Raw genomic sequence first — 27,669 nt, forward strand, 5'->3', positions numbered from 1 at the left:
TACTAAAAATGTATTAAACAACTTTCTTGATAGAAACATTCATATAAAAGGAAGAAAATTGATACACTTGAAAGGCACTCACCTTTCAAGTGCCGTTAATTTCAAAAAACAAGCCAGGGAAAACATATTTAATCCTGGCCAAACAGTTGCTTTCATTCTAAGCTGCCAGTATGCTTCCAACCTTTCTAACTGCAAAGGCCATGGACCACCCCCCCCCGGATCCCTTTTCAGCACATCAATAACAACAAACTTAAAAGAATGCCCCTCATATTCCATACAATGCCTAGCTAAGGCATTCACTTTATTTTTCAGTCTAATGTCCCTGACATGCTCATAGATTCGATTCCTAAGTTAACTCTCAGTTTTGCCTATATAGAAGCAGGGGCATTGCACACATAAAGCACAATAAACAACCCTGTCTGATTGGCAAGTGCACTTGTTCATGAAACTGAAGGTCTGCCCACTAATGGTTGCTGATGAACCCTCCATAATAAAACCGCATTGATTACATATCCCACATTTTTTCATGAGACCTTTACTAGGGTCACTTCTAGAGTTCTCGAGTAGGCTTTTCAAACATCTACCCTTCCTATAGACCACCACTGGGGCATTACTAATACATTTCCTGACCTCGTCGCAAGAGGACAAAATCACCCAATTCTTGTGCAAAATATCAGAAATTAATCTACTGTCTGCACTAAATGTTGTAATAAATGCCTACTTAAAGTTTCTGCCAGCCCTAAAGTCAAACTCTCCCTCGGTATTAGCACGTGATGCCATAACATGGTCCCCTATATTTCCAATATCCATTTCTGACATATCATTAATTGCCACATTCTCTACTTGGGATAAGATAGCCTTGAAATGACCCCTTTCCCTTTTGTTAATGACCTCAATCATTACCTCATGGACCAATAAGGGGGGATAACCTCTCCTCAAAAACATGTCCCTCAAATCATCACATTCATTCAAGAATTATTCAAAAAGGGATACCATGTGGGCTGCCCTCACAAACTGTCCCTTAATGACTGCTTTTTTCTGCTTGAAAGGATGTGCACTGCTGAGTGTAACAAACGATTCGAATAGGTCTCTTTTCTAAATATTTCAGCAGTAAAGAACCGGGAACTCATGTCTTTGAATAATTTCACATTCAGGTATGACATTTCATTCCTTTCAACAGTATGTGTGAACTTCAAAAAGGGGGTAGAACTATTAATGTAAGATAAAAAATCAGATATTAGGTCAAAGTGGCCATCCCAGAAGATAAAAATATCATCCAGGTATCGGACATACAGCTTACAATAAGAAAAAAATGGGGACTCGTATAGGAATTTCTTCTTCCATTCACTCATGACAATGTTAGCAAATAAGTCCCCACACAGTGAACCCATGACCACACCATCAATTTGAAGGTAAAATTCGTTCTCAAATAAAATACAATTGTTCTTCAATACAAGCTCAAAAAGCTGCTCATTCACATTAATCCTGTACTGAGGCACACCTTTAGATAGCATAAAATCGCAGGCCCACTCTAAACCAATGTCAAGGGGTATCACCGTATAGAGGTCTTTTACATCCACAGTGATAAACACACCTGATTCACAAAAATCAAGGTTGTTAATTCTATCCAAAAAATCCCAAGAGTCCCTACACAGGTAATTCTCATCTGTTAACAAAGATTTCAGTTTAATATCCCAAAATTTGGCTATTGGGTATGTAATGGACCCCCGCCCGTCCACGATAGGGCACATAGGGGGATTACTCAAACTTTTGTGGATTTTAGGCAAGCCAAAATGGTGGGCATTCTTGGATGTGTCACTACCATATAATTTAGTTCTTCTATAGTCAGTGACCCTTCAATAAACAAATAATTCAACTGCTCCCTCACGTTACAATATGAGCCATTCAACTAATTTAGTGATATTTTCTTATAATGAACACTCTCTAACATTCCCCTCATTCTTGTACTATAATCATCCAGATCCATGATGACCATGCCCCCGCCTTTATCAGGCTTAATAAACCTCACATCCACATTGCTTCTAAGTTTTCCAAGGCTTCTCTCCTAAGCTACACTCAAGTTCTAAGGGTTTTTTATATATATATATATATATATATATATATATATATATATATATATATATCTTTAGATCACAGCATTTCGAACAAGCAGAAACTAAAACACAGAAAACACAGAAAAACAATAGATCACAATAGATCACAAAAGGAAAGCATGCAGTTTCCTTTTGCAATCCATTAACCCTACCACTAACTTCAGACAAAATTTATCTAAATAGTAATAGTGCAACCGAAAGGGCTTTTCTAAAGTAAGGCATATGGTTCAAGTTAGAAGCAGGGGTAGTATTAGGGTTAATGTTAACACGCATTCATAATTCACCCCCAATAATCAGCCTTACTAATGTTTGGGAGCCCTAACCCTGCTCTTGCCACTAATACCAGTCCAACACCTTCATTTAGAAAAAACAGTTCCATAACATTATTACTACACAAGACACTCAAACAGGCACCACACACACATGAACATACACAAAAGACTACATCTATCAACTTATGTACTAGCCCTTGCTCATAAACACCTACCCACAAACCCGCACTTAACCTCAAAAATCCATCTTCCTGCTTTGCCCATCATCAGCACAGAACTAAACCTGCACTCGACAATATGCACATTTATTAAATAGGGCACATATTTCATTTTATTTGACAAAACAAGCATTTCGCTCACTAACAATTTGAACCTGGAGCAGCTGCCCCTTCACCCCACCCTATATACTCCTCTGAAGAAGATTAAAGAAGTTTAAAGAAGTGTAAACGGCAAACTGTGCAGCACATACTAATCTTTACAGTGGCAGCATTCATTATATTCTAAGACTTAAACTGGATTTTATAAATCACAGTAAGCTCAGAAATATTAATGTACAACTTATGAAACCTTAATAATCACTCAAGTGACACACAGAAATTCTTAAGAATGGCATCAAGGGATGGTGAGTGGATTTTAGTGTGTGTGTGTGTGTGTATGCATGTGTATTTATATGCACGTATTTGTTTTCCCCTTTTGGATATGTATTGCATCTTGTGTATCTTGTATATAAAAAAGTACTACAAAGAAGGAAGCAAATTAAGCCAACATGGCCTTTTTGCCCACCTGAACATTGCCATTATTTCTGCTAGTTCTGTTACTGTGCTTCGCTCTTCTCTAGATGCCATATTTTGTATATTGAAAGAAAGTCCTGTGTATATTACCATTACTGCGCTGCTGTTCCAGCAATTAAACACTTATATGATATTAGCACCATCACAGAACATATCATTAATCAATGCATTATTATAAGTGCCATCTCTACTCACAGCAGTACTGTAGTCCTGTTCACAGCATTACTAATATCAGCTTTCCCAAGTCACTGCACTAATAGTAACAGCATACATAGTCACAGAGAGGTCTGCACTGGTATCTACAGTTGCAGCAATGATGGCATCTAGCCATAGTAACAACAATATGAGGGTCAGCATCTGTAATCATGGAAACATTATTATCAGTATTTGTGATAACAATATCAGTATGAGCATCACTAACAATTCAACATCATTAACAGTATCCCAGTTACAGTGATATCAGTAATGGCAGCCCTTACCATGCAACAATATCAGCAGTATCCCCAGAACAGCAATATCAGTATTAGAATATTTAACTATGTAGCTTCAGTTTCAGATTTCCAGTAACAGCAAATCATTGTCACCATCCTTAGACATAATAGCCTCATTGTTAGTACTTATTGTGACAGAACTATCAGTGTTACTTTCTCTATGCTTACTCAAAGTAGTATTGTATCCTTAATCACTGCAATATTTCTACTAAAACTTATATTAGCGTAGTACATGAAATATCTAGTCGTAAAAGAACTGGTGCTTTTATTTGTAGCCAGAGGGTCGTGTATATCCTGAGTCACTGCAAGATTGACATCCTTAGTCACAGTAATAATGGTGTCATTCACAGGTGGCTTGAGGAGGGTTTTTTTCACAGAAAAGGTTGTAGATATGCATAATGTACTTGTAGAATCAGAAATGTGTCTGAATTTAAGAATGCTTGTTATAGACATAAAGCAACTGTAACAGAATATAGGAAGAAAAGGGATGATGGGTTAAAGTGACTGCAGTGTATCCTGAAGGATAAAACAATTGCAGTGTATCCTGATGGTAAAGGAATAAACAGGCACGCTGGGACAAGCAGTTCTCATCTACTGACAAATTCTATTTTCTGTTCACAGTCTCATAACTATCTTCTGTCGATATCTGAGTAACATCAGAGGCGATATCTATACCTTTGCCCCTAGTCATTTTCCATTTCCATTTCTAGGCAAGGTTGCAGTAACAGCAGCAGTGATAGTAATATTGGTACAAAGAGGTACACTGTATTTGAATTGTATAAGCTATAGTGCTATCATGATAATAAATAAAAAAGAATACATTGCAAGAGAAATTGTGAGCTATAGACCCTTGGGATATGGCCAGATTGTACACTCTCTGTTTGTCAGTCTCAGTTGTAAGGCCTTTGTGTCAGGCACATTTCTGATGCTATTCCAACCCAGCTATAACATATACAGCTGCAACATATGATACAAAACTATGTGATCCTCATTTGCACCAGTCCTGAATGTTTTATTTCCAGCTGTCAGTTCAAACAGTAAAATATTACTCATCACTCAAGATGTGATGCTGTATTACAGCCTGCCACAGGAAACCTCGAACTGTTTCAACAATTACTATGAAGCTTTTGACTTAAAGCCCAAGACCAAATCTCAACTTACAGTCTTTCTTCTTTCTAGATGTTTCCGTCTGCAGTTTTTCAAGAATTTTAACAGACTTCAGTCAGAGTGCTATAACAGCATCTGTATCTACTGCAGAGAATCAGATGGCTAATGAAAATGATGTCACCACAAGTGGGTGGAGCCACTCTCCATCCTTTAGCATAAATGAAATGATGCAATGCTGCAAGGTAAGAATTTATGTGTGCATATATTTACTTATAAATGTGTTTATTTTTCTATCTTTTGTTAATAGGATTTGTGGGTTGATCCATGACTTTTCAGCCATGTCCTGAGTCACAAATTATATATTACACACACACACATACCCACACACCCACCATTTGTAGTTCCTGCTGAAGCACATTTGGTGTGGTAAATTTAGTGTAGCAAGCAGTATACTTATCTATTTTTGTTCCTCAAGCCTAACTTGAGGAGCGCAGAAAGGGACCCTGATTGCTGGCTCCTGAAGTCAAAAGCATAAGCCAGATTTTTGGGGAATGCACCTTTATTTATTTATTTACTTACTTACTTATTGTTGCTGTTGTTGTTTGGTTAGTTGGCTGGTTGTTTTGTTTTTTTGTTCTTCCAAGGGGCATGCCAGAACAGGAACTCACACCATGTACTTCATGAGTCAGTCAGTTACAGCCCTGGATATATTCCAAATTGTACATCTAGTTCCATCTGGACTCCACTATAATCTTACCTAAATTCGGAAGTCAGGAATTTTCTTTCTCAAGGGCAGTTGTCTTTGTAAAGATCTATAGACATCTGCTGCTTATTAATTGCTTTGGGAATTGTGTACCTCCCTGTTTCATACTCCCAGACACATCATCTTCTGTACTCAGCAGTGTGTTAGTGTGTTTCCCTGGCTCAGCAGTCACTATGCCAAAATATACAAATATATATACATATGCATTAAATTACTAAATCACTGGTAACAAACAGTATCAAATTATTATGTTGAACTGTAATATTTTTTAATTTCTTAATTGTCTATATATATTAAGTAATATGGAAAATATTCTTAAAAATGTTTTTAAACTGTTGACGTTTGTTTTGGTTTGTATTATTGTAACTTATTTTCGTTTTCTTGTTTTATAATTCACCAATTTATTACTTGGTAGAGAATAGCAGTGTATCTTTTAGTTGAACATTAGAAATGAATTGGATCAATGAGGGTGTTTTCTTGTTGAATGTGTTTATATATTCAATTAAATGGGAAGTGTTCACATTCTGAACAAGTCCTGTGTTAACACAGGGATGAAAGTGTTTTTTTATTTTTTAACTGATGCTTCCATGTCTGTATTTCCTGGCATATATGCAATTTATTTGGTGACTTGTATATTTGATGTTTCTGTTGGTCGTGAGCCTGTCTGTTTAAATATATACATATACATATACATATACATGTACATATATCTGTCTACGCATAACCTCTCTTCAACCCCCTAAATGTTGTTTCACAAATGATTGACAGCTAATGGTCGATGAAGAGAACCACCAATCCACAAATGATCTATAAAACATAAAAAAAAATTTTTTTGCAGGGGGCATTCTCCCTTGCACCCCTCACAGCACCTGCTAATTACATTTACCATCTCTGAGATCACTCAGCAGTGAGGAAGGGGCACTGTTCCATGATCTGACAGTGAAAAAGTCAGTAAATGTTTGATCAGCTGATTTTTTGATTGGCTGTACAGGCTTTTTTCACTTAATGATTAAAAAAACTTGTCAAAGAGGTTCTGTTTTCTTATGTGCGTGTGTGCGTGTGTGTGTGTATGTGTGTGTGTGTGTGTGTGTGTGTGTGTGTCTATATATATATATATATATATATATATATATATATATATATATATCTCAGTCAGCTGTCTTTCTGGTGCCAGGATTCATCAGATCATGCAGGCACTCAAGTCTTTCCACAACTACTACTGTTATGATTCGCTCATAGTACATGTTGGTGTGAACGACTTGAGATGCACCTCCCTGGACTACATGAGGAGAGACAAGACTGAGCTTTCTGATTATGTGTCACAGGCAGGTATGTCTCTAGCCTTGAGCAGCATATTACCCTTGCCTAGGATGATACCACAACATCATTAACTTCGATAATTGGTTCAGTTTCTGGTGTCACTCTAACTTGATCCAGTTTCTATCAGCCTGGGATGACACAATCGACAGACCTCGATGCTTTGCCAGAGATGGTCTTCATCTGTCACCCCTGGGATTTTGACTAATGGCACAGGCTCTTGCCACTCCCCTAGTGCCTTTTTTTAGGCAATGTCACAAGGACAAAATTCCAGGTGTAAAAATTTCATCAAAAACAACCTCAGGGTTATGCTGCTAAATGCTGAGTCTTAGCATGAAACTGCACTCACTGGAAGCAGTCCTCACCTTGGAAAACACTGACATCTGTGCAGTCATGCAGACCTAGTTCAAGGCAGTGGAGGGCACCCAGCTATATCAGGCTGCACCTCCTACCACACATTCAAACCACGAATGGATGGTGTGAAAACTAAAGGAGGCAGTGTATCAATATTCATTAAAGATAAATACACTTCTAGATTGGTTAAACAGTATGATTCCCTGGAGACACTTCAGGTGCAGCTAACTCTTGGTAGGACACCTATTCAAGTTATTGCCAGCTACAGGACCCCCTCCATGTATCAAGACACCAACTCTGTCTACTTGGATCTACTGGAATCAATCAAGATACATCCAAACACCAATCTGGTTGATTTTAATTACTCATCCATTAACTGGGCAAATTACTTATGCTCAAACTCACTTGCCCAAAGGTTTTTCGAGTTCATTAACTCCAGTGCCCAGAACCAGCTGGTGGACACCCCAATTAGGGGCACCAACATCTTGGATCTGGTGCTTATCAATATGGGGGACCACTATAGCACTCCCACTGCAAGGTCTTCCATTGTCAGATCTGACCACAAGTCAGTCTCATTCGAAGTAGCCATCACACTAGACCCCCCCCCTACAGCAACTAAACTAAAAACTTCTCCAAAGCTCCAAAGCAGAGTATATCCTTCTAAGAGATGGTATAAATAGCTTCAGTGCACCTTTCCCCTCAGATGGAACTGGTAACTATGCAGAGTCCTACACCAATGCTTTTTACAAATACCTGTATAACTGCATTGACACAGCAGTACCTGATAGGATCAAAACAAGTTCTTCAAAGACCTTCATGGTGAGCAATTGCCATTAACAGGCTTTACAATAAGAGGAAGAAATTGTTCTCCTAAAGTAAGAGGGAGCATGTCCTAAACTGGAAATGCTCCCTCCTCAGCTTAAACAAGCAAATAAGACTTCTTGTGAAGTCCTCCAAAGCAAACTATGAATCCAAATTAGCATCCTCAACTAAGGTCAACCACAAAGCATTCTTTAGTTACATCCGTAACCTAAAAAGTAAGACCCAGCTTTGCACCGAACTGGTAGTTAATGCTACTACATACACTGAGCCTGTGGACATAGCAAACTTGTTAGTTGACACGTTCTGTGAAAATTTCACTCCCCTGTCCCCACCACACATACCCCATGACATTCCTTTCACCTGTCCCCCAACTTGTATTTCTAGAGAGCAGGTCATACGTGCCCTCTCAAAGGTCAAAAACAAAGCATCTATGGGACCTGATAACATCCCAGGCTGCATCCTACATGGGCTCCAACAAGAATTAGCAACACCTTTGGGTACTCCTTTCAATCATTGTAAAAGCACCAGCTTTATCCCAGCTGAATGGAAAACAGCCACCCTTATCCCCTTGCACAGGGGTGGTGCTTGCACTGACCCCAGGAGCTATAGACCTATTAGCCTGATTAGTCTTATCTACAAGGCCATGGAGTGAATCATCATGGACCTTATCAACAAATATATAGGTAATCTCCAAGAACTTGACCCTACTCAGTTTGGATTTGTCAAAGGGAGATCATGCCTGTTAAACCTGGTGGACTTCTTCGAGGCAGTCACCAGAGCCCTGGATGAGGGGAAAACTGTACATACAGCCTACCTGGACTTGGCCAAGGTTTTTGACACTATTCCTACTCAGGCATTATTGACAAAGACATACAGCTAGGTATCAACCCTTATATCATTAAGTAGTTCACTAACTGGCTCACTGATAGAACCCATACAGTCAAAACTGGAGAATCCACTTCCAACAGCAGACCCATAACCAGTGGTGTTCAACAGGGATCAGTCCTGGGACCACTACTGTTTGGAACATATTTCTCTGAATTACAAGTAAAATTAAAGGTCTGTGGCTGAGAAAGTTTGCTGACGACTGAAAGCCGTGAGCGGTCACAGAATCCCCAAAAGATATCAACATCCTACAAGAGGGTCTTACACAAAGAAATGATTGGTACCAAAGTCACGGCTTAAACTCAAAGCAACAAAATGTATTCTCATCCCTTTCAGCAAGAGATGTTCCTGAAACTACCACATCAATAAAAACACCCTAAACATGCACTCAGTGGTGAGAAACCTGGGCATACAGATTAACAGAAACCTTACCTTTGATCACCATGTCTCCACAGTGGTAAGAAGGGCATTTTATATTTATCATCCAGAAAAAAAGAAGTTATAACCTCCCTGTATTCTTCCCTCATCAGGCCAGTAATTGAGTACAACTCCCCTTTTGTATGTACCTTTCTGGGCACCTGTAGCACTTGGGGAGATCACAAAAGTTCCTCACAAGGAGAATTCAAAGTATTCAGCATCTGTTCTATTTGGATCAGCTGAAATCACTGTCACTTTACTCTATTGCATACAGACTACTCAGTGGCAATTTCTGCCTTGCGTGTAAGGCAATCTCTGAATCTGCTTTATTGGAATTGCTGCATATCTGTAAGTCCAATAGCTCACAGGTTACTCTCTCTAAAGACATAAACCTGGTATGTGACATTAATAGAACCTGCTGGAGAGACAAGTTTGTCTCTGAGAAGTTACCACACCTGTGGAACAGACTTCCAATTCATGTCAAGTAGAGCACCTCTTTGGCCATCTTCAAGCACAACCTGGACGATTGGATGGGTAACCATAAATTCACCCCGTGGGGTTCCACCTGTGTCTGTCTTGGACAGGGGCAATAGATGCTGATCATGGAAACAAGGGCAGAACTTGGCTAGGCTTGTAAGGGACCTAGGTCCATTAGCCAAGTAGCTTCCTATGATCCTATGAGCATACATATATATATATATATATATATATATATATATATATATATATATATATATATATTTTTTTTTTTTTTGGGTGGAGTCTACTTAAAAAGATCTAAACCTAAAAAAAGTCGACATGAAAAATGTTGACCTAAAATGACCTAAAATGTTGACAAAATAATGCCAATAACAATATTTCCATCCACCTACACAAAATCTCTAACCATACAAACAAAAAACAATATTTTTGCAGGAGGTGTGTGCCCCCAAACCTACGTTAATTAAATATACCAATTTCAAGATTGCAGAATACTAGGGAAACAGCATATTCTCAAATACCAGCATTATACTGATCTCATACAAATTCAACATTAAAACCCCAAGCACTCCATATGGATGTTGTAAGCTTATTTTCAGCGAAGACCTGGGGAGTAAAGCTCAACCACAGTACATTTATATAACAAGTGTGTTTCAGACAGAAAAAAAACAGTTACATTTCTCATGAAACAACAAATATAAACGCAAGACAAGTATATACAGTAAAGTATTTACATCAACAACTATAGGTCTGTACAGTTGTTCCAGCTGTAAAATCTTGCAAAAGTAAATGGATTGATACTGCAGAAAGGAAACATTATTGTAAAGAAGTTTAGTGTGCTTACATTTCAGTAAAGAAAGGTTGCAAGGAGTTAAAGATACGTAATGAAGTAAGTTATACAATTATGTAGGAAAAGAGATTTTAGTATTGTACGGGTTTGCAAAGAGTTCAAGAGATATAATGAAGTTAGTTACAAAATTATGTAGGAGGGGATGGAAGGTATTAGTTGTTTATAGTAGAATAGTGTTAATAACAGATAAGCAAGAGAGCATGGTATAGGATTAGGTACTATTTAGGCTGCCTGTTCCAAACTGGTGTGATCTAGAAGGTTTATAAATTAGGTATACAGGAGATGCATGAGAAGGGTAGAGCAGTGGATTGGGTCAGTTAGAAAAAAAAACAAGATGAGAAGTGTTGTTTAAGTGGGGGTGAAAAGGGATCTATTAACTCAAGTGCATGAGGGAAAGTTGTCAGGTATGTAATGATTTAAGCAGAGGAGTGCAAAAAGTTAATGATAAGAAATAAGAATTTTGTGCTCTCGCTATACGTTTCAACCTGGTGATGAACATGAGCATGACCAGGACTGGGTAAGGTATTGTTTGAGCTGGATTTTATAGCTTGGGAGTTTGTTAATCATTTCTACTAGTGTAGAGATTGTGTCCAGAGTTTGGAGATGTAACATGAGTAATACTCAATCCCAGAATAAATGATTTGCTTTAGTAGTGATTAGTAGAAATTTATCACCAGAACAGAGGTCTCTTGTGGGGGTATAGTCAATAATATGTTTTTTAATGCAGGACATTGCTCAGGAAAATATCAGTTTGTATGTCATAACTAGCTGAGAGTAAGTTATGTAGTTGTTAAGTTCTGGCCAGTTTAGCTGCTTTAAAGCTCGGCAGTAGTGAGCTCAGTGTGTAGTGATGCAAATTTAGCTAATTTGTTGTAACTAGAGGCTGGTTTGGATTTTAGTGTAGAGCTTAGTTCTGTAAGGACAGGTGAGGCAAATAAGAGGGTTGGAATCAAATAGGATGGGGCTATAGGGTATTTCTTGTGGGTCAGTAAGGTATTGTTTTGCCTGTGAAGGGAGCTAAGTTTCTGGTGTTTTTTTTTAATTGTTTGAAGGATATATTGATCAAATTTAAGATTGTCAACTATTACAATGCCCAGTAATATAATCTTTGGTACTACCTCAATTTTAGTATTATTTGCTGATGTAACCAAGTTAGATTGTTTTTGATGGAGATAATGTTTTGTTGTAAAGAGCATTAGTTTTGTTTTATTGGGATTAAGGAGTAGATTTGAATTTTTTCGACAAGGTTTCGAGTGAAGAAAAAGAATTTAGGTGGTTTCTTGTATTCTGGATATTGTGGGGGCTGTGCATATTAAAGATGAATCATCTGCATATTGTACTATATTTGCTTGGTTTATAGCTGTGTGAAGCTTGTTTATAAAAATATTTAAAAGGAGTCCGAGTATATAGCCTTGGGGGACAGCTATGGTAATAGAAAGAGAGGAAGAGAGGTCCTACTGCCATTTGATAGTTTGCTGCCTTCCAGATAGTTAACTAAGGAACCACTGAAGCGAGGATTGAGATAAACCTATAGAAAAAGTTCAGCGAGGAAATATCGGTGTTACAGTGTCAAAGGCTTTGGATAAGTTTAGGGACACAGTTGACACTTGGTTATCATTGTTCCTATGCTGGTTTATAGCATTGGTAAAGGTGGTGGTTGTGCTGTGGTGGGATCTGAAACCATGCTGTGTTTCTGAGAACAGATTATTTGAATTTAGATGATGTAAAAGCTGCATATGAATACATTTTTCAATTATTTTGATAAGGGAGAGAGGACTGCAATGGGCCTGTAGTTATTACACTCTATAGATGTTCCACCAGTGTAAAGGCATAGGAATGGATTGTTTCCAGATGGAAGGAACATATGTTTTGGATATAAATCTGTTTATCAATATAGAGACTGGAAAAGCAATTGCATCTGCAGCCATTTTTATGTAGTCTGAGGGGAGCTGGTCAGCAGCTAGGGTGCTAGGGTGGTTGGTTTTAGCTTATGTAGGAACTTTTTAATAGTGGAGGTAGGTATTGGGCTGAAGTCAAATAGCTGAGGATATTTAGCAGAGTCTGCTGGTACTGGGAGGGTAGAGGAAGCATTAATGTTCATGAGGGACAATATAGTCTGTATAAACTATTTGTTAAACTGTGTGGAGAGTTGTATGAAAGGTTGGACACTAAAGGGGAAGAAAAGGACCTGTACCAATTGGCTAGACAGAGGGACCAAGCTGGGAAAGATGTGCAGCAGGTAAAGGTGATAAAGGATAGTGAGGGAAACATGCAAGTGAGGAGAGTGTGTTGAGCACATGGAAAGAGTACTTTGAGGGGCCGATGAATGAAGAGAATGAGAGAGAGAAAATGTTGGATGATGTGGGGATAGTGAATCAGAAAGTGAAACAGATTAGCAAGGAGAAAATAAGGACAGCTATGAAGAGAATGAAGAATGGAAAGGCTGTTGGCCCGGATGACATACCAGTGAAAGCATGGAGGTGCTTAGGAGAAATGGCAGTGGAGTTTTTAACCAGATTGTTTAATGAAATCTTGGAAAGTCAGAGGATGCCTGAGGAGTGGAGAAAAAGTGTTTTGGTACCTATCTTTAAGAATAAGAGTGATGTGCAGAGTTGTAGTAACTACAGAGGGATAAAATTGATCAGTCACAGCTTTAAGTTATGGGAAAGAGTAGTGGAAGCTAGGTTAAGAAGGGAGATGATGATTAGTGGTCAGCAGTATGGTTTCATGCCAGGAAAGAGCACTACAGATGCAATGTTTGCTCTGAGAGTGTTGATGGAGAAATATAGAGAAGGTCAGAAGGAGTTGCATTGTGTCTTTGTGGACAGAGAGAAAGCAGATGACAGGGTATCTAGAGAGGAGTTGTGGTATTGTATGAGGAAGTTGGGAGTGGCAGAGAAGTATGTAAGAGTGGGACAGGATATGTACAAGGGTAGTGTGACAGTGGTGAGGTCTGTGGTGGGAGTGGTGGATGCATTTAAGGTGGAGGTGGGATTACATCAAGGATCAGCTGTGAGCAGTTTTTTATTTGCAGTGGTGATGGGCAGGTTGACAGATGAGATCAGACAGGAGGCCCCGAGGACTATGATGTTGCAGATGACATTGTGATCTGTAGTGAGAGTAGGGACCAGGTTAAGGAGACCCTGGAGAGGTGGAGATATGCTCTAGAGAGGAGAGAAATGAAGGTCAGCAGGACTAAGACAGAATATATGTGTGTGAATGAGAGGGAGGATAGAGGAATGATGAGGATGCAGGGAGTAGAGTTGGCAAAGGTGGATGAGTTTAAATACTTGGGTCAACAGTTCAGACTAATGGTAAGTGTGGAAGGGAGATGAAGAAGAGAGTACAGGCAGGGTGGAATAGGTGGAGAAGTGTGTCAGGAGTGATTTGTGACAGACAGGTACCAGTAAGGCTGAAAGGAAAGGTTTACAAGACGGTAGTGAGACCAGCTATGTTATATGGGTTGGAGATGGTGGCACTGACAAAAAGGCAAGAGTCAGAGTTGGACGTGGCACAGTTAAAGATGTTAAGAGTTGCACTGGGTGTGATGAGGATGGACAGGATTAGGAATCAATATATTAGAGGGTCAGCTCAGGTTGGATGGTTTGGAGACAAAGTCAGAAAGGCGAGATTTAAGTCTCCTAACATTATTTTTTCGTGCTGTATATGGTGAGATATCCAGTATAGGATATATTTCACTGTGGTAATGTTTTTGCCTGGTAGGATATATATGGTTGCTAAACAAAGCATTTTCCTATTACTGATTTTGAAATGTGATATAAGGAGTTTCACATTATTAAACAGTTGTATCTCCTGTGCATATGTGGTTATGTTTAGGGAATAATTGTAGATGATGGTTATTCTGCCTGCTCTCTTATTTTTCATGTCAAGCCTAATTATACTGAAACCAGATAAGGTAATTTCATTGTCAATTATGTCTTTTTTCAGACATGTTTCTGTAGCTATAATTACATCTGGAAAATATGTGGCAGTACAAGCATATATGTCCTGGACTTTACTGCATATGCTTCTAAGATTGAAATTTAGGAAAAGAAGTGTATAACTTCTAAAAGGAAATGATGAGTAGCAGTACTTTAAGTAAATGAATAGGAGATGTTAACTGTAGGGCAACTGTGATTGGGTTATGTTCTGATTGTTTTGATGCACGCATAGGTTGGAAGAAGTGTAGGGTTAGAGCTGGGATATTTTAAATGCAGACTAGGAGGGAGTGGGTGGGAATTGTGGGTAGGGTAGGGGAACAGAGTGAACATAAAGAGTAGCAAGGGCAAATGGAGCAGGGCACAACCACTGAATAAACAAAGTAATAATGCAGAAAAAAACAATCAGTAAAGCTTTGGCTATGGCAAAAGGTAAAAAAAGCTTCCAGAGATAATTAACTGTGTGAGTGTAACAGTGTAAAATAGAAGCTGAAAAGGAGAAAAAAATGAATTACAAGGGGCAGTACACAAGCCCAGGAAAGTATTGCAAAAGGTAAAAAGATTTCCAGAGAAAATCAACTGTGTGAGTATAACTGCATAAAATAGAAGCTGAAAGATAGAAAAGGTGAATTGCAGGGAGTAGTACACAAGCCCAGGAAGAGTAAGCAGAGATTTAAATGCGTGGTTAAGAATTTAGAGAGTTAGCTGCTAGATACTAAAGTAAAGGAAGAAACAATTATTTGTGCCTCCCAGATTCTCTCAGATAACCAATGCTCACAGATAAGACATGCTATGGTTCTATGCAAGAATCAGACATTCAGTCAATGATAAAAAGTTTTAGTTTGAAATTCTTTCACTGCACAGCAGATGTCATTCCTTATACTTTCTCTAACCTTGTGTTATTGCACAGTGACACTCAATGCCAAGGGTAATAGTATGCTGTAAGAGAGACCATGTGTGTGTGTGTGTGTGTGTGTGTGTGTGTGTGTGTGTGTGTGTGTGTGTGTGTGTGTGTGTGTGTGTGTGTATATATATATATATATATATATATATATATATATATATATATCTATATCTATCTATCTATATATGGATCTCTATCAGTTGATCAAGTTTTCAGACACTCAAAATTCATATCGGCAAGATGATATGAACGAATTTCTGAAAACTCGAAGCCTTTGAATGGAGATTGCAGTACAGTGAGGATTGGGAACTTTATCATTTTCCTCAATGTGGTGTGATCTAAGAGTTAATATAGATAATTAGCATACCATAAAAAAGATACATTTTGTTTAAATGTTCGAGTTTTCAGAAATTCGATCATATCATCTTGTCGATATGAATTTCAAGTTTCTGAAAGCTCAATCAACGGCATAGATCTATATGTATGTATATATATATATATAGTGTGTGTGTATGTATGTATGTATATATATATATATATATATATATATATATATATATATATATATATATACATATATATATATATATATATATATATATACATATACATATATTCTGCACCAGTTTGCATAGCTATAAAATGTTGCATGACCAGTGTTTATTTATTTATTTATTTATTTTTGTTTACTGGAGTAGAGCACTGATCAAAGTTGACCATTTGCAGGATCAGGAGTATATAATACATAATACAGATGTTATCCTTGAGGTGAATGTGGTCCATCCAAAAGAACAGCTATAGTATATACAAGTGTGGAAGCAAATTTTAGCAGTGAAAAGAGATGACATTGCAGAACATGAAGAGCTACTACACTACAGCAAAAACAGGAGAAGTAGATATTAGATACATAGGAAGGAATGGACAGGCCAGATGGGGAAGCAGTTGGTATGAGTTTATATGTTGGAGAGTTTAGGAAATTAAATAACCAAGGTTTTCTGAGATTAATATAATAGTGTAGTGCAATTTTACAGCATCTGACTATTAATGAAGTAATGTTAAAAGGTTGAAAACAAGAGATACTGTCAGTCTTGTTACAGATGGTAAGCTAGACTATGCATAACCATTATCTAGTTGGCTAAAATTGTTGGGTTGTTTGAGACAGCAGTGTGTAAGCATGATACTTGGCACTCCACAGTCCTAGGCTTTGTGATGGGGAGCAAGATTTACCCCTTGTTTTAAAGACAAACTGATGTGCAAGCAGTAGAATTCTTTGGCTGTCCCCCTGCAGTACACCGGCTGAAGGTAACATATTTCTAAGTAACATTTGTAATAGATTGTGCAGGTGTTTTATGCTGAGATCAACTACTAATTCTTAGTATTTCCTCAGGCATTCTCCAGCTGATAGACGAGTTGGGTTTTGTACAGGTATCTCCCATGTTCACCTTGCTCACTAGTCAATCAGTCTTCTTGATCAGAAATGTTGTACTCAAAACATTCTATCAACAGAAAGTTTGACATTTAAAAAATGCACTTTTTTCAAAACTAAAATTGTAAGTAATAGAGAGTGGTAAGCCCCAGCAATGCCCTTTACTTATATATTATTCCATTTCCATTTACAGTGTGGAATGTCCAGTCAGTGAAGCACTGCTGAACATTTCATTTCTGAAGAATGCAATGGTAACAGAATAGCACTTGAAATGCTCATTCAGAGACAGATAATTTGTTTGCCATGGTTCAAATGGTAACATAATACTACTTGCATTGTTCCCTCACTCAGATAATTTGTCAGACTTGACTCTGTTCAGTTCGATTTTAGTTAGGTAAATCTGAATTGCCTGAGCTACATTTTACTGACCCTGAAATACTGAAATCTGATCTGATTTATACTGTAGCATTTTGAAAGTGCATGTTTTGAAAGTTAGAGCTGTACAGCCTCTGCAGGATGGCACAGTAATACAGCAGGTAGCATTGTCACCTCACAGCAAAATGTTATCTAGTTAATTTCTCAGCTGAGGTGCAGTCTCTGTGGAATCTCAGTTTCCTCTCTGTGTCCACATGGGTTTTCTATGGGTGTTCTGGTTTCCTTCCACATTCCAAAGATATGCAATAGGTGGATTGGACACTCTAAACTGGCTGTAGATGTGAGTGTGCATGCATGTATGTGCATGATACAGAAAAACAACTGCAGCAGGGCTAGCTGCCCAGTAGTGTGAACATTGACTCTAGATGATGGTCACCGTTGATGTGACACCCTGACCTCATGTACAAAATGAAAAAAAAATGGTGTCAAATGGCCACACTCTTTAAGCCGAGAACCTCCAACCCAAAATTCATTCTCCATGTAGAGGTTGGTTTTTCACTCAAATTGCTTTAATTTTATGTAGAAATTTTGAGAACATAGGATTTCACAGGTATGTTATATGTAGCTCCAGTGGGGTTTCCCATAGCTGACACACATTGCAATATCAGTATTCAAAATCCGGATTTTCAAACTGGAAAGCTTTGGATAAATCCTACTGTCAAAGGGCCAGTTTTATAAAAATACAGCCTGAAGTATTTTTGTCCATCGTCAGACATGTATTCTCTAATCAATAGCTACCTTAATTGTTATGACTCCCTTAAGCAGGTTTGCACTTTCAGAGATTGTCCAGTGCTGTGTCAAGTGACTTTTTTTTTTTTACTGGCTGGCCTAATAGTAGAAATTTGGGCTTGCTAATGTCTCTGGCTGAGTACCTGGACTGAAACTCTTGTTGCATTATATAAAGGCGTAGCTGTAGGATCTCAGATTGGACAGTAACCATTGTAGTGTATTAACTTTCTCTTGGTACTCTACAGCTGTCTTGTAGCATAAATCCCTTAAGGAGACTGGAGAAAAGGCAAACGTTAGATAATAGGTGGAAGGCATCAGTCTGAGTTATGATTTAGTTTGATATCTCATCACATACTTATAAATCAGCAATGTCATATAAAATTCATTTTTTTATTCCAAGAAAGATACTGTCTTTAAACATTGACCTTCAAACCTCTTCCAGATTATGGAAAGATTGCACAATCTAGTTTGTGATTGTAAAATTTAGTTTGTCTACACAACTTTCTGTACAGTTTTGTTTCATAGGAAATGCAGGAAGAATTTGATTACTTCTTGAATATAAGATGTCAGCTACAGGGCACTGTTTCTTATATCTGACTGAAAGGGAATTACAATGATCTATTTTGAGGTCATAGGTGCACCATATCTAGACCAACTTCTACTTAACACATTTTGAACATACCACTAAATTTAAGAGAAAGCAGCAGTCAGCCTAATTTGGTTTAGATTCTGGCTCCTTTGTGCTGTCACTAGGTTGCCTGCCATGTTAGTGGAACTTTTAAGGGAGAAGTTGTTATTCCTGTTGTCTTAAATGTGACTGCGGTACCCCTCATAATGAAACGATCTTTAGAGTCATATGGTTAATCCACATTTCTTCCTAGTCAGGTGGTTGAAAGGATAGTTGTTCACGAACTTGAGACTTACTAAACCACCCATAGTCTCAATGGTTCAATTGTCCCTTCTAGCCCAGCTTCCAGACGTGGGACTAAACCAAGAGATTTCATGTCATGATCTTGAATGATGTCCCCTCTTGTTCGGCATTTATTTTTCTGAAGTGCAGGCAAACATAGGGGGATTGTGGCTTACAAAATTTGCAGATGACTGCAAACTGGGCACCATAATTGACACTCCATCAGACACAGACATCCTCCAGAGAGGTCTCATAGAAATGGATAACTGGTGCCAGAGCCATGGTCTTAAGCTAAATGTCAAAAAATGTATAGTCATACCTTTTGGGAAAAACAAGGTAACCCCTAATTACCACATAGGTGGTAATCCATTAAACACGGAAGAAGTTATCAGGGACCTGGGGACCCAAGTTGACAGTAACCTCTCTTTTGACACTCACATTGCCAAAGTGGTTAGGAAGACCTTCTACATTGCCCACCTGATCATGAAGGGATTCACATCCAGATCAGGAGAGGTCATTGTACCCCTGTACTCTTCACTTATCAGACCAATGATTGAGTACAACGCCCCATTCGGAATGTACCTTACCCGACACCTGCAGCAGTTGGAAAGACCCCAAAAGTTCCTCACCAAAAGGATAAAGGGCTCAAACATATGTCATACGCTGCCCGACTGAAGAAACTCCAGCTCTATTCAGTCGCATACCGTCTGCTCAGAGGTGATCTGTGCCTGACATACAAGGCCATGTCCAACCCAGAATTAATGGACATGCTCCACCTCAAAAAATCCAAATCCACCAGAGCCACGAGAGCAAGAGACTTAAACCTCAACACGGATATAAATAGGACATGCTGGAGGGACAGATTATTCACCCAGAGACTCCCTACACTATGGAACAGAATCCCAGTCCATGTGAGGCAGAGCCCCTCACTGACTCTGTTCAAGAGAAATCTTGACGAGTGGATGTGAGATCGTAGGTTTACCCCGGGAATCATCTCTGTGTCACTGCTGGACAGAGGCACAGCAAACTAATGGGTATAGTATTCTCATCCTAAGGGGTGGTGAAAGCCACACACACTCTGGCTAGGCTTATAAATGCCCTAGGGCAGATAGCCTAGTATGAACCTATGATGGCAGGAAACAAAAATATCTTTAAGCTGTAGAGCTTTCCTTTTCATTTGTCAGAAGAGATTCTGAAACGTGTGCTTTCATATGCTTGATGTCTCCGTGGCCTCTTCTTCAGAAGGAATTTGCTCCCTGTCCTTTTGACAACTGACATGAGCAGTGCCATGGGGTTTGATATTGGCTTCTTCACTGATAATGTGGTTGAGGAGTATTATAGGGATGAGCTGGCTAGGTCATTATACTAATGATATCCAGATACATATGTCACTTATACTCAATTTGTTTTCAAGAGATGCTTCTTAAGGCTTAGAGTTGTACGTGTTGAAATTGGCTGGAGCTTAACCTAAATTGTAAATATCTGTCTTCAGGTTTCTGTATATTTCATCTAGTGCTGGTAAACCTGAGCTGAATGGCTCTGAATATTGTGGGCTGTGTTTAAATAACCTTAAAATTATTAATTTGGGTTTATTGAATGGAATGGTCTACCTAAGTAGAGCCCATTTTCACTGAAGGCAGAAGGAGGAAAGCTCCAATGAGACATGATAAAGTCACATTAGATATATTACAAAAAATGTCGGATAACAGTCAATCAATACTTGTTTTACACAGAAACAGAAAAACATTATAAAAAAGTAAAGTTACAGATAATAGCTAATTATCGGGAGTTTTAAAGGACAGAAAAGACAGAATCTACTATTAACATAAGGTTACAAATATATAGTGGAAGTAAATAATAAATAATAAGCAAAATTATGGGCAGGATTCATGATGGCTTGCACAGAGTCTAAGAGTCGTGTAAGACTCCATGCAGCTATCGCGATCCAGGAACAGCCCGAAATCCCGTGTAAGAGACAGCTAAAACGACTCTTACACGGGCAGGGCGTGGATATGCTAATCACCCCACTTGCAGCCAAAAGGCATGTAAATGAGGTAGATTAGCGATCCACAAAGTTGAAACCAGCCCATGTAAGAGTCGTGTTAGGTGCAGAAAAGTACTCAGTTGACAACTGAGTACGTTACTGCAAATAACACAACAGAGCCATGACAGCTCCAAATAAAGTGTGCAAATGTTGCAGCCAGCATGCCAATGGCCAAATATGTGGCCATTGGCATGTTAACCCGATGCAAACATGAAATAAAATATATTTTTTTTTTCGGAGATCGGCGATGTTTAAATGCAGCGCAGCCCCGCACAAATGGGCTGCGCTATATAAAACAGAAAAATAAAGGTTTGAAACCCACAAATGTGGGTTTTATGTAATGCATGGATTTGCAATGCAGGGACTAGCAGACCAAAAACAACATGGCCATCGTCTAGTGGTTGCTAAGGGGGGAAGCTGAGTGTAAGACATGTAACTAAGCATTAGTAGGCAATCCTATGTAAATGAGTGGTAGGATAGTGAATCACACTGTCACATAGCAAATGAGCACATTCCGTGTAGTGTAAGAGTTAGATAAGGGGGAGTAACAGAGTAGGAGATAGGTGACATCACAGGGGGGAATGTCATGAAGAAATCAAGCTCATTGGAGCAAAGTGGTATGTGAAAGATGTCAATCACACAGCATAAAAAGAGGAGTGTCAACAGATAAGCATGGGAAAGTCAAGAAATGGAAGGTGTACACTGTGGCCAACACCAAAGTTTCTTGCTGTGCGTGCATGCACGCGTGTGCACGCTGGGAGCCGCGAGTAAGACAGGGTGCGTGCGTGTAAGGCAGAGTAAGGATGTAGGAGCCTGTTTAAAGATCTGTAAACCTGTTTGCGCTGGTGTGCGCGCGTTTTAACCCGAATAAGCAGATTCTAGTCGGTGTAAGCATGTGTGCGCGCGTGGTAGCCACTGTGAGCGTGTTTTCGCTGGTATGCGCGCTGCTCCCCCCTGAGGAAACAAAGAGGAAAAAAGAAGCAGAAGAAATAGTAGGAAACTAGCAGGGAATACTTGTAGAGGTAGCAGGTGAAAACAATTAGAAGGAGGAAATTACACAGGCAGAATACAAGCCCAGCCCAGCACTTAAAACACTGCAAACAGCATTGCAGTATGTTTCTCTCAAGAGACACTGCAAGACAGGAGTAAGCTAGTAGAAGTGAAAACTGAAAAAGCTGCACTCAGACCAAACATGCTAGGGGCTGCCATAGCTGTCATAAGGAGACATAGGAGACTTGCTGAGGGTGGTGACAATGGAAATACTGCCAGACAACCTACAGTGAGGAGACAGAGAATAGTGTACAGGCCCAGGATCACCTACCAGGGGTTACATGAGCTGGAGATAGTGGAGCGTTATAGAGTGGACAGAGACCTCCTGCAGCAAATTGTTGAGTTGTGCAGGCCACGCCTCACACACAGAACCAACAGAGGGGAACCCATCCCAGTGGAAACCAAGGTATGTGTTGGCCTAAGAATACTAGCAACAGGTACCTTCCAGAGACCAACTGGTGATATGATGGGGATATCACAGGCATCAGCCTCCAGGGTACTGCACCAGTTCCTGGATGCCATGTCAGCACGTCGGTGAGCATGTATATTTCCACAATACCCGTGGGGTATTGGCCAGCAATATGCGTCTCTTCCAGCAAATAGAGGAATACCCTGAGGTAGTGGGTGCAATAGACTGCACGCACATATGCATCAAAGCACCAGCCGGTGAGCGGGGTAGGGCCTACATTAACCGCAAGGGCTTCCCCTCCATCAACTGCCAGGTCGTGTGTGATGCCCAGGGCATAATAATGAATGTGTGTGCTGGCTGCCCTGGGAGCTACCATGATTCCCATATCTGGCATTTGACGCAGCTGTACCAGACATTTGCCAATGGGGACATCCCACATGGTCACCTAGTGGGGGATGCAGGTTATGCACTAGAGCGGTGGCTGATGACACCCATCAGAAACGCACACACACCTGAACAGGAACGCCATAATGAGGCACACGCACAAACACGTAATGTAATAGAGCGTGTGTTTGGGCTGCTCAAGTCACGGTTCCGGTGCCTGGACACATCTGGTGGAGCCTTGCAGTACTCACCAACTACATGTACCCAAATTGTCATGGTATGTGCTATGCTACATAATATGATCCTGCGAAAACAGCTGCAGCAGGACCAGCATAGGGTCGGGACAAACAGCCCCCCACCATTGCCAAGGCCATCACAGGCAGAGCGTGACTCGGAGGAGGAACAACCTGAGCCTGCCCCATTAGGCAGAAGGAGGCGTGCCCAGTATGCCCTGGCCTTGGCAAAGAGGCAACACATAGCACATACACTGGCTCAGTAGGAACCCTGGGAATGATACCCCTCTCTGACTCACCCATATAGTAACAGGGATGCCTAACATGACACAACCTGCTCTCAAACATGTACAGGGAGTGTAGTATGTGTATCCGACAGAGGCAGCCCTGCAGCACCACCTGAAGCATGATTGCCATGTGTTAAGCAATGTAACACCATCTAGTATATGCAAACATGAAGACCCAACCTAACATCTCACCCTCACCAAGCATGATGCCACACTATGAAGACAACAAGATCAAGTACAATAATTGGCTGAGGTATTGCTGTTAGCAAGGGGGAACACATGGCTGACATGCCGAGCAAGACATGATGCCCCACCTGCTAGGGATGGCACGCACCCAGCACACCTGGCTGTGTAGATACTGGCAAAGGCTGTTGTCACCCCCACTGTGCCTGGAATAGGTAAGTCTGGAAACACAAACCCACCATAGGTAGCACAAGGGATAATAACCTGGACGTAATGCTACCCAACGGCAGAAGTCTAACCTGCAAGGTGCATGCAGACCAAACACACCACATCATGGAGAATGGTAATATGTGTTCTGTAACAGAAACCTGGGTAAGGCCCAGAAGAGCACCCTAATACTACCAGGTTATGCCTCATACCATGCTCTACAGCTCCAAAACATGGAACACATGACAATAGGAGTGTGGCTACCAGTAATTAGCAAGAATAACCACACCCCCAGGTTGGTACCACAGCAAGAAGCAGCATGGACTATCCACGGGCAAGTAACACTGTCTCAAACTGTGTACCTATTTGAAGCCTGCTACAGACCACGCACACAAACCCAGGTAACCCAGCCAGCCTTCCTGGAGGCACTTCAGAGTATGAATGTCTCAACAAATACCAAACAAGGCACACACAAAGTATGACATAGGTGGCAATCCATTATGTATAGAAGAAGTAATCATGGACCTAGGGACACAAGTGGGTGGTAACCTGTCATGTGACACTCACATTGCCAAGGTGGCCAGGAAGACCTGCTATATTGCTCACCTTAATATGAAAGGATGCACATGTAGAGCTACAGAGGTCACTGTGCCCCCATACTTTTCCCTTATCAGGCCCATATGTGACAACAATGCCCCAGTTCGGATGTACCTTACCTTACACATGCAGCAGTCAGAAAGACCCCAAATGTACCCCACCAACAGGATAAAGGGTCCAAACATTGGACATCTGCAGCCTGGCTGAAGAAACCACAGCTCAATTCAGAAGCATACTGCACAGTCAGAGGTGATGTATGCCTGATGTACAAGGCCATGTCCAATCCAGAATGAATGGACATGCTCCACTGCAGAAACCCCAAATCCAGCAGACACACCACAGTGAGATATCCGAACCTCCACACATAGATTAATAGGATGTGCTGGAGGGACAGATCCATAACCCAGAGTCTCCTGACACTCTGGAACAGAATCCCAGTCCATGATAGGCTGAGCTCCACACACAAACTCAACAAGAGAAATCCGGTGAAGTGCATGGGAGATAGTAGGTGTACACTGGGGGCCATCCCTGCATCACATCTAGAAAAGTAAACTCTACGTGGGCATAATATGCACATTGCAAGGGATGTTGAGACCCACACACAGTCTGTCCATGCTCAAACAAGGCCAGGGCAGATAGCCTAGTATGAACCTATGAACCTATGATGATACAAATTGTGCAGGACACAAAGAATTATCACACAGCTGTCCTACCTGATGGTAGGAACCATGGTGATAATCCACAGATATGCTCTACAGCACTCTAATATCACAAACAATACACCAAACCCACACACATTGCCAACAGCCTACCGAACAGATTCCTTCCAACCTCCCCACCAGCACCTAACTGCCAAATATCTATCCCAGGAGAGTGCTGGCCCCCTGACATTGCAGATGCTGAGGTAACAGCCAGCATCCACAAAGCACAGCACACAGCATCAATGGTACCAGATGGTGTCCTGGGTTGTGTCCAACAAGTACTGTAAGAAGAATGAAACAGCAGATAGCATTACTGCACACTATCAGTCCTACCACAGGATATGTACCCAAAGAGCAGTGTACAGCAACAGTGGTCCCACACCACAAAGGGGGTGCCTGAATGGATACTGCAAACTATCACCCCTCAACCCCGACTATCTAGGTTGGCAAAGTAATGGAGAGGATGATCATGGATCCCGGGAATAACAACATTGGGTACGTACAGACATTGGACCCTACCCAGTGTGGCTGTCATAAGGCAGATCCTGCCCCTTACACATGTCTGACTCATGTGAAACATGCACCAAGCCCATTGATGTGGGGAATGTTGATCACACAGCCTATCTGGACCTTGCTAAACCCTTCCATACAATACCCTAATTGGCGGTACAGATAAGCTCACCAGCCTAACTATAAACCCCTATGCAAGTAGATGGGTTGCAAACCAGCTCAAGGACAGAACTGACCTGGCAGACATGCTGTAGCCATGGCAGACTGCAAACCAGGTACAACTGGCATCCCACAAGGCATGGTCCTGGGACCTCTCTTGTATGCTATATGCGTCACATAGGTACAGGCCAACATGGACGGACTCTGTCTGAACAGGTTTGCAGAGGACTACAAACTGGCCACCATATCGGACCCTCCAGCTGACACAAGCAACCTACAAAAGGCACACATAGAAACACACAAGTGGTGCCACAGCCATGTCAACAAGCTAAATGCAGAATAGTGTATAGTCAACCCCTGTGGAAACACAGTACATGGCCAGAAATTACCACATAGGTTTTAACCCAGTAAGTACATCGGGAGCAGTAAGAGACCTGGGGACACAAGGTGATAGATATCCTGCATGTGACAACCATGTGTCTGTAGTGGTTACAGAGACATACCATATACCCACCTAATCATGAAGGTAAGCACAGCTTGGTTAGGGTAGGTCAATGTGCCTCTCCAGTCATCCATCAGCAGCCTCACAATTGTGTACAATGGCCCTTCAGGGATGTACCATAGCAGACACCTGCAGCAACTGGAAAGACCACACAAATACCCCACCATGAGGATTGCAGAGCTGTAACAGATGCCATGTGTTGCCTGAGTAAAGAAACTGAGGCTCCACACAGTGCCATACTGCCTGGCTGGAGGTGAACTGTGCCTGATGTATAGAGCCATGACCAACCTGGTATCAATGGACATTTGGCACCATGTAAACAATGAATGCTGGTGACCTATGCAGCTGACAGGTCTGAACCCCAGCACAGACATAAACAGGACATGCTTGGTCCATAACCCAGAAGCTCACTCCACCCACGACTAAACTCCCACTACAGGATATCCAGGGAGTCCCTCAGTGACTGTCATCCAGAGGAATCATGATGACTGGATGGGAGATGGTAGGTGTACCCTGGGTATTATCTGTATGTCACAGGTAGACAGAGGCACAGCACACTAACCGTGACATATGTCATGGCAAACACCAGTAAATGTGTGTTGAAGGACAAACACTCTCTGACTAGCATTACAAATGGACTAGGGCACATGGCCATTGTTTGTCACTGTCCACACAAGTTGTGGAATACATTAACAATGTCGGACAATCATGTACTATACTGTCCATATCTGAACAAAATACAACATGGTCATATCTGCACAACTGGCCCTCAACCAGTCTGGTGTGCTCACTATAAATATTACAAGCAGTGATAGGACTGAAACAGATTATACTGTCCACCACAGTGAAAGTTCTGCACCAGTACACTATACGACAATACAACTGTTTAGTCAGCAGGAAAGGATGATGACAACTGTATGCAAACTATCCCATGGTGACCCTGCAGGCACAGCATAATGCCTGTTAGGTTCAGACACAAAGCAGTTGGGCAGTAAGAACAAAACCTGATGTCCAACACTCAACTGTACATGTGATATATAGATGGCGTCCACACACAAACAGAAATGTGGTGGTCCACAGATCCCAACATAAGGAAAGGTCACACTGGGCATGCTCACACACCTAGATAAATGAGACGTGGCAGTCAAGAAGCCATACAAACTGCAAACTGGGCATGCTCACACACTTAGGCCATGTCACAGTTCAGCAGTTGCACACACATATCTGGCATTTTTATGTGTTAACACAGGAACCTCCCACAATACAGACATCTGCCCAGTGCACACAGTGAAGTTACAACAGAGACATAAGTAAAGTACTGGATCCCACTCATATACAAACATCTCCCACAGTACACATATTGTTTATAGAGATAGGGAAGCCTATGGCAATAAAGAC

General features: G+C 40.7%; 1 protein-coding gene and 1 long non-coding RNA gene across 6 annotated transcripts in view; one reads left to right on the top strand and one right to left on the bottom strand.

The window, feature by feature from the left end:
• The window catches only part of LOC122816761, a 219,882-nt gene extending 214,974 nt beyond the window's left edge, over positions 1–4,908 (bottom strand). Inside the window, exon 1 of the long non-coding RNA XR_006367098.1 lies at positions 4,830–4,908. This is a non-coding gene — a long non-coding RNA (uncharacterized LOC122816761). The remainder of the gene's footprint in view (positions 1–4,829) is intronic.
• AMZ1 (archaelysin family metallopeptidase 1) overlaps positions 1–27,669 on the top strand; it is a 523,657-nt gene that overhangs the window by 341,065 nt on the left and 154,923 nt on the right. For all 5 annotated transcript variants that reach the window (XM_044089776.1, XM_044089772.1, XM_044089775.1 and 2 more), the window contains one exon: positions 4,848–5,017. In XM_044089776.1, coding sequence (XP_043945711.1) covers positions 4,848–5,017 — 170 coding nt within the window. The remainder of the gene's footprint in view (positions 1–4,847; positions 5,018–27,669) is intronic.

This window comes from Protopterus annectens, chromosome 12.part0 (assembly GCF_019279795.1).
Source record: "Protopterus annectens isolate FY-2018-M chromosome 12.part0, PAN1.0, whole genome shotgun sequence".
In the NCBI taxonomy this organism is placed as follows: Eukaryota; Metazoa; Chordata; order Ceratodontiformes; family Protopteridae; genus Protopterus; species Protopterus annectens.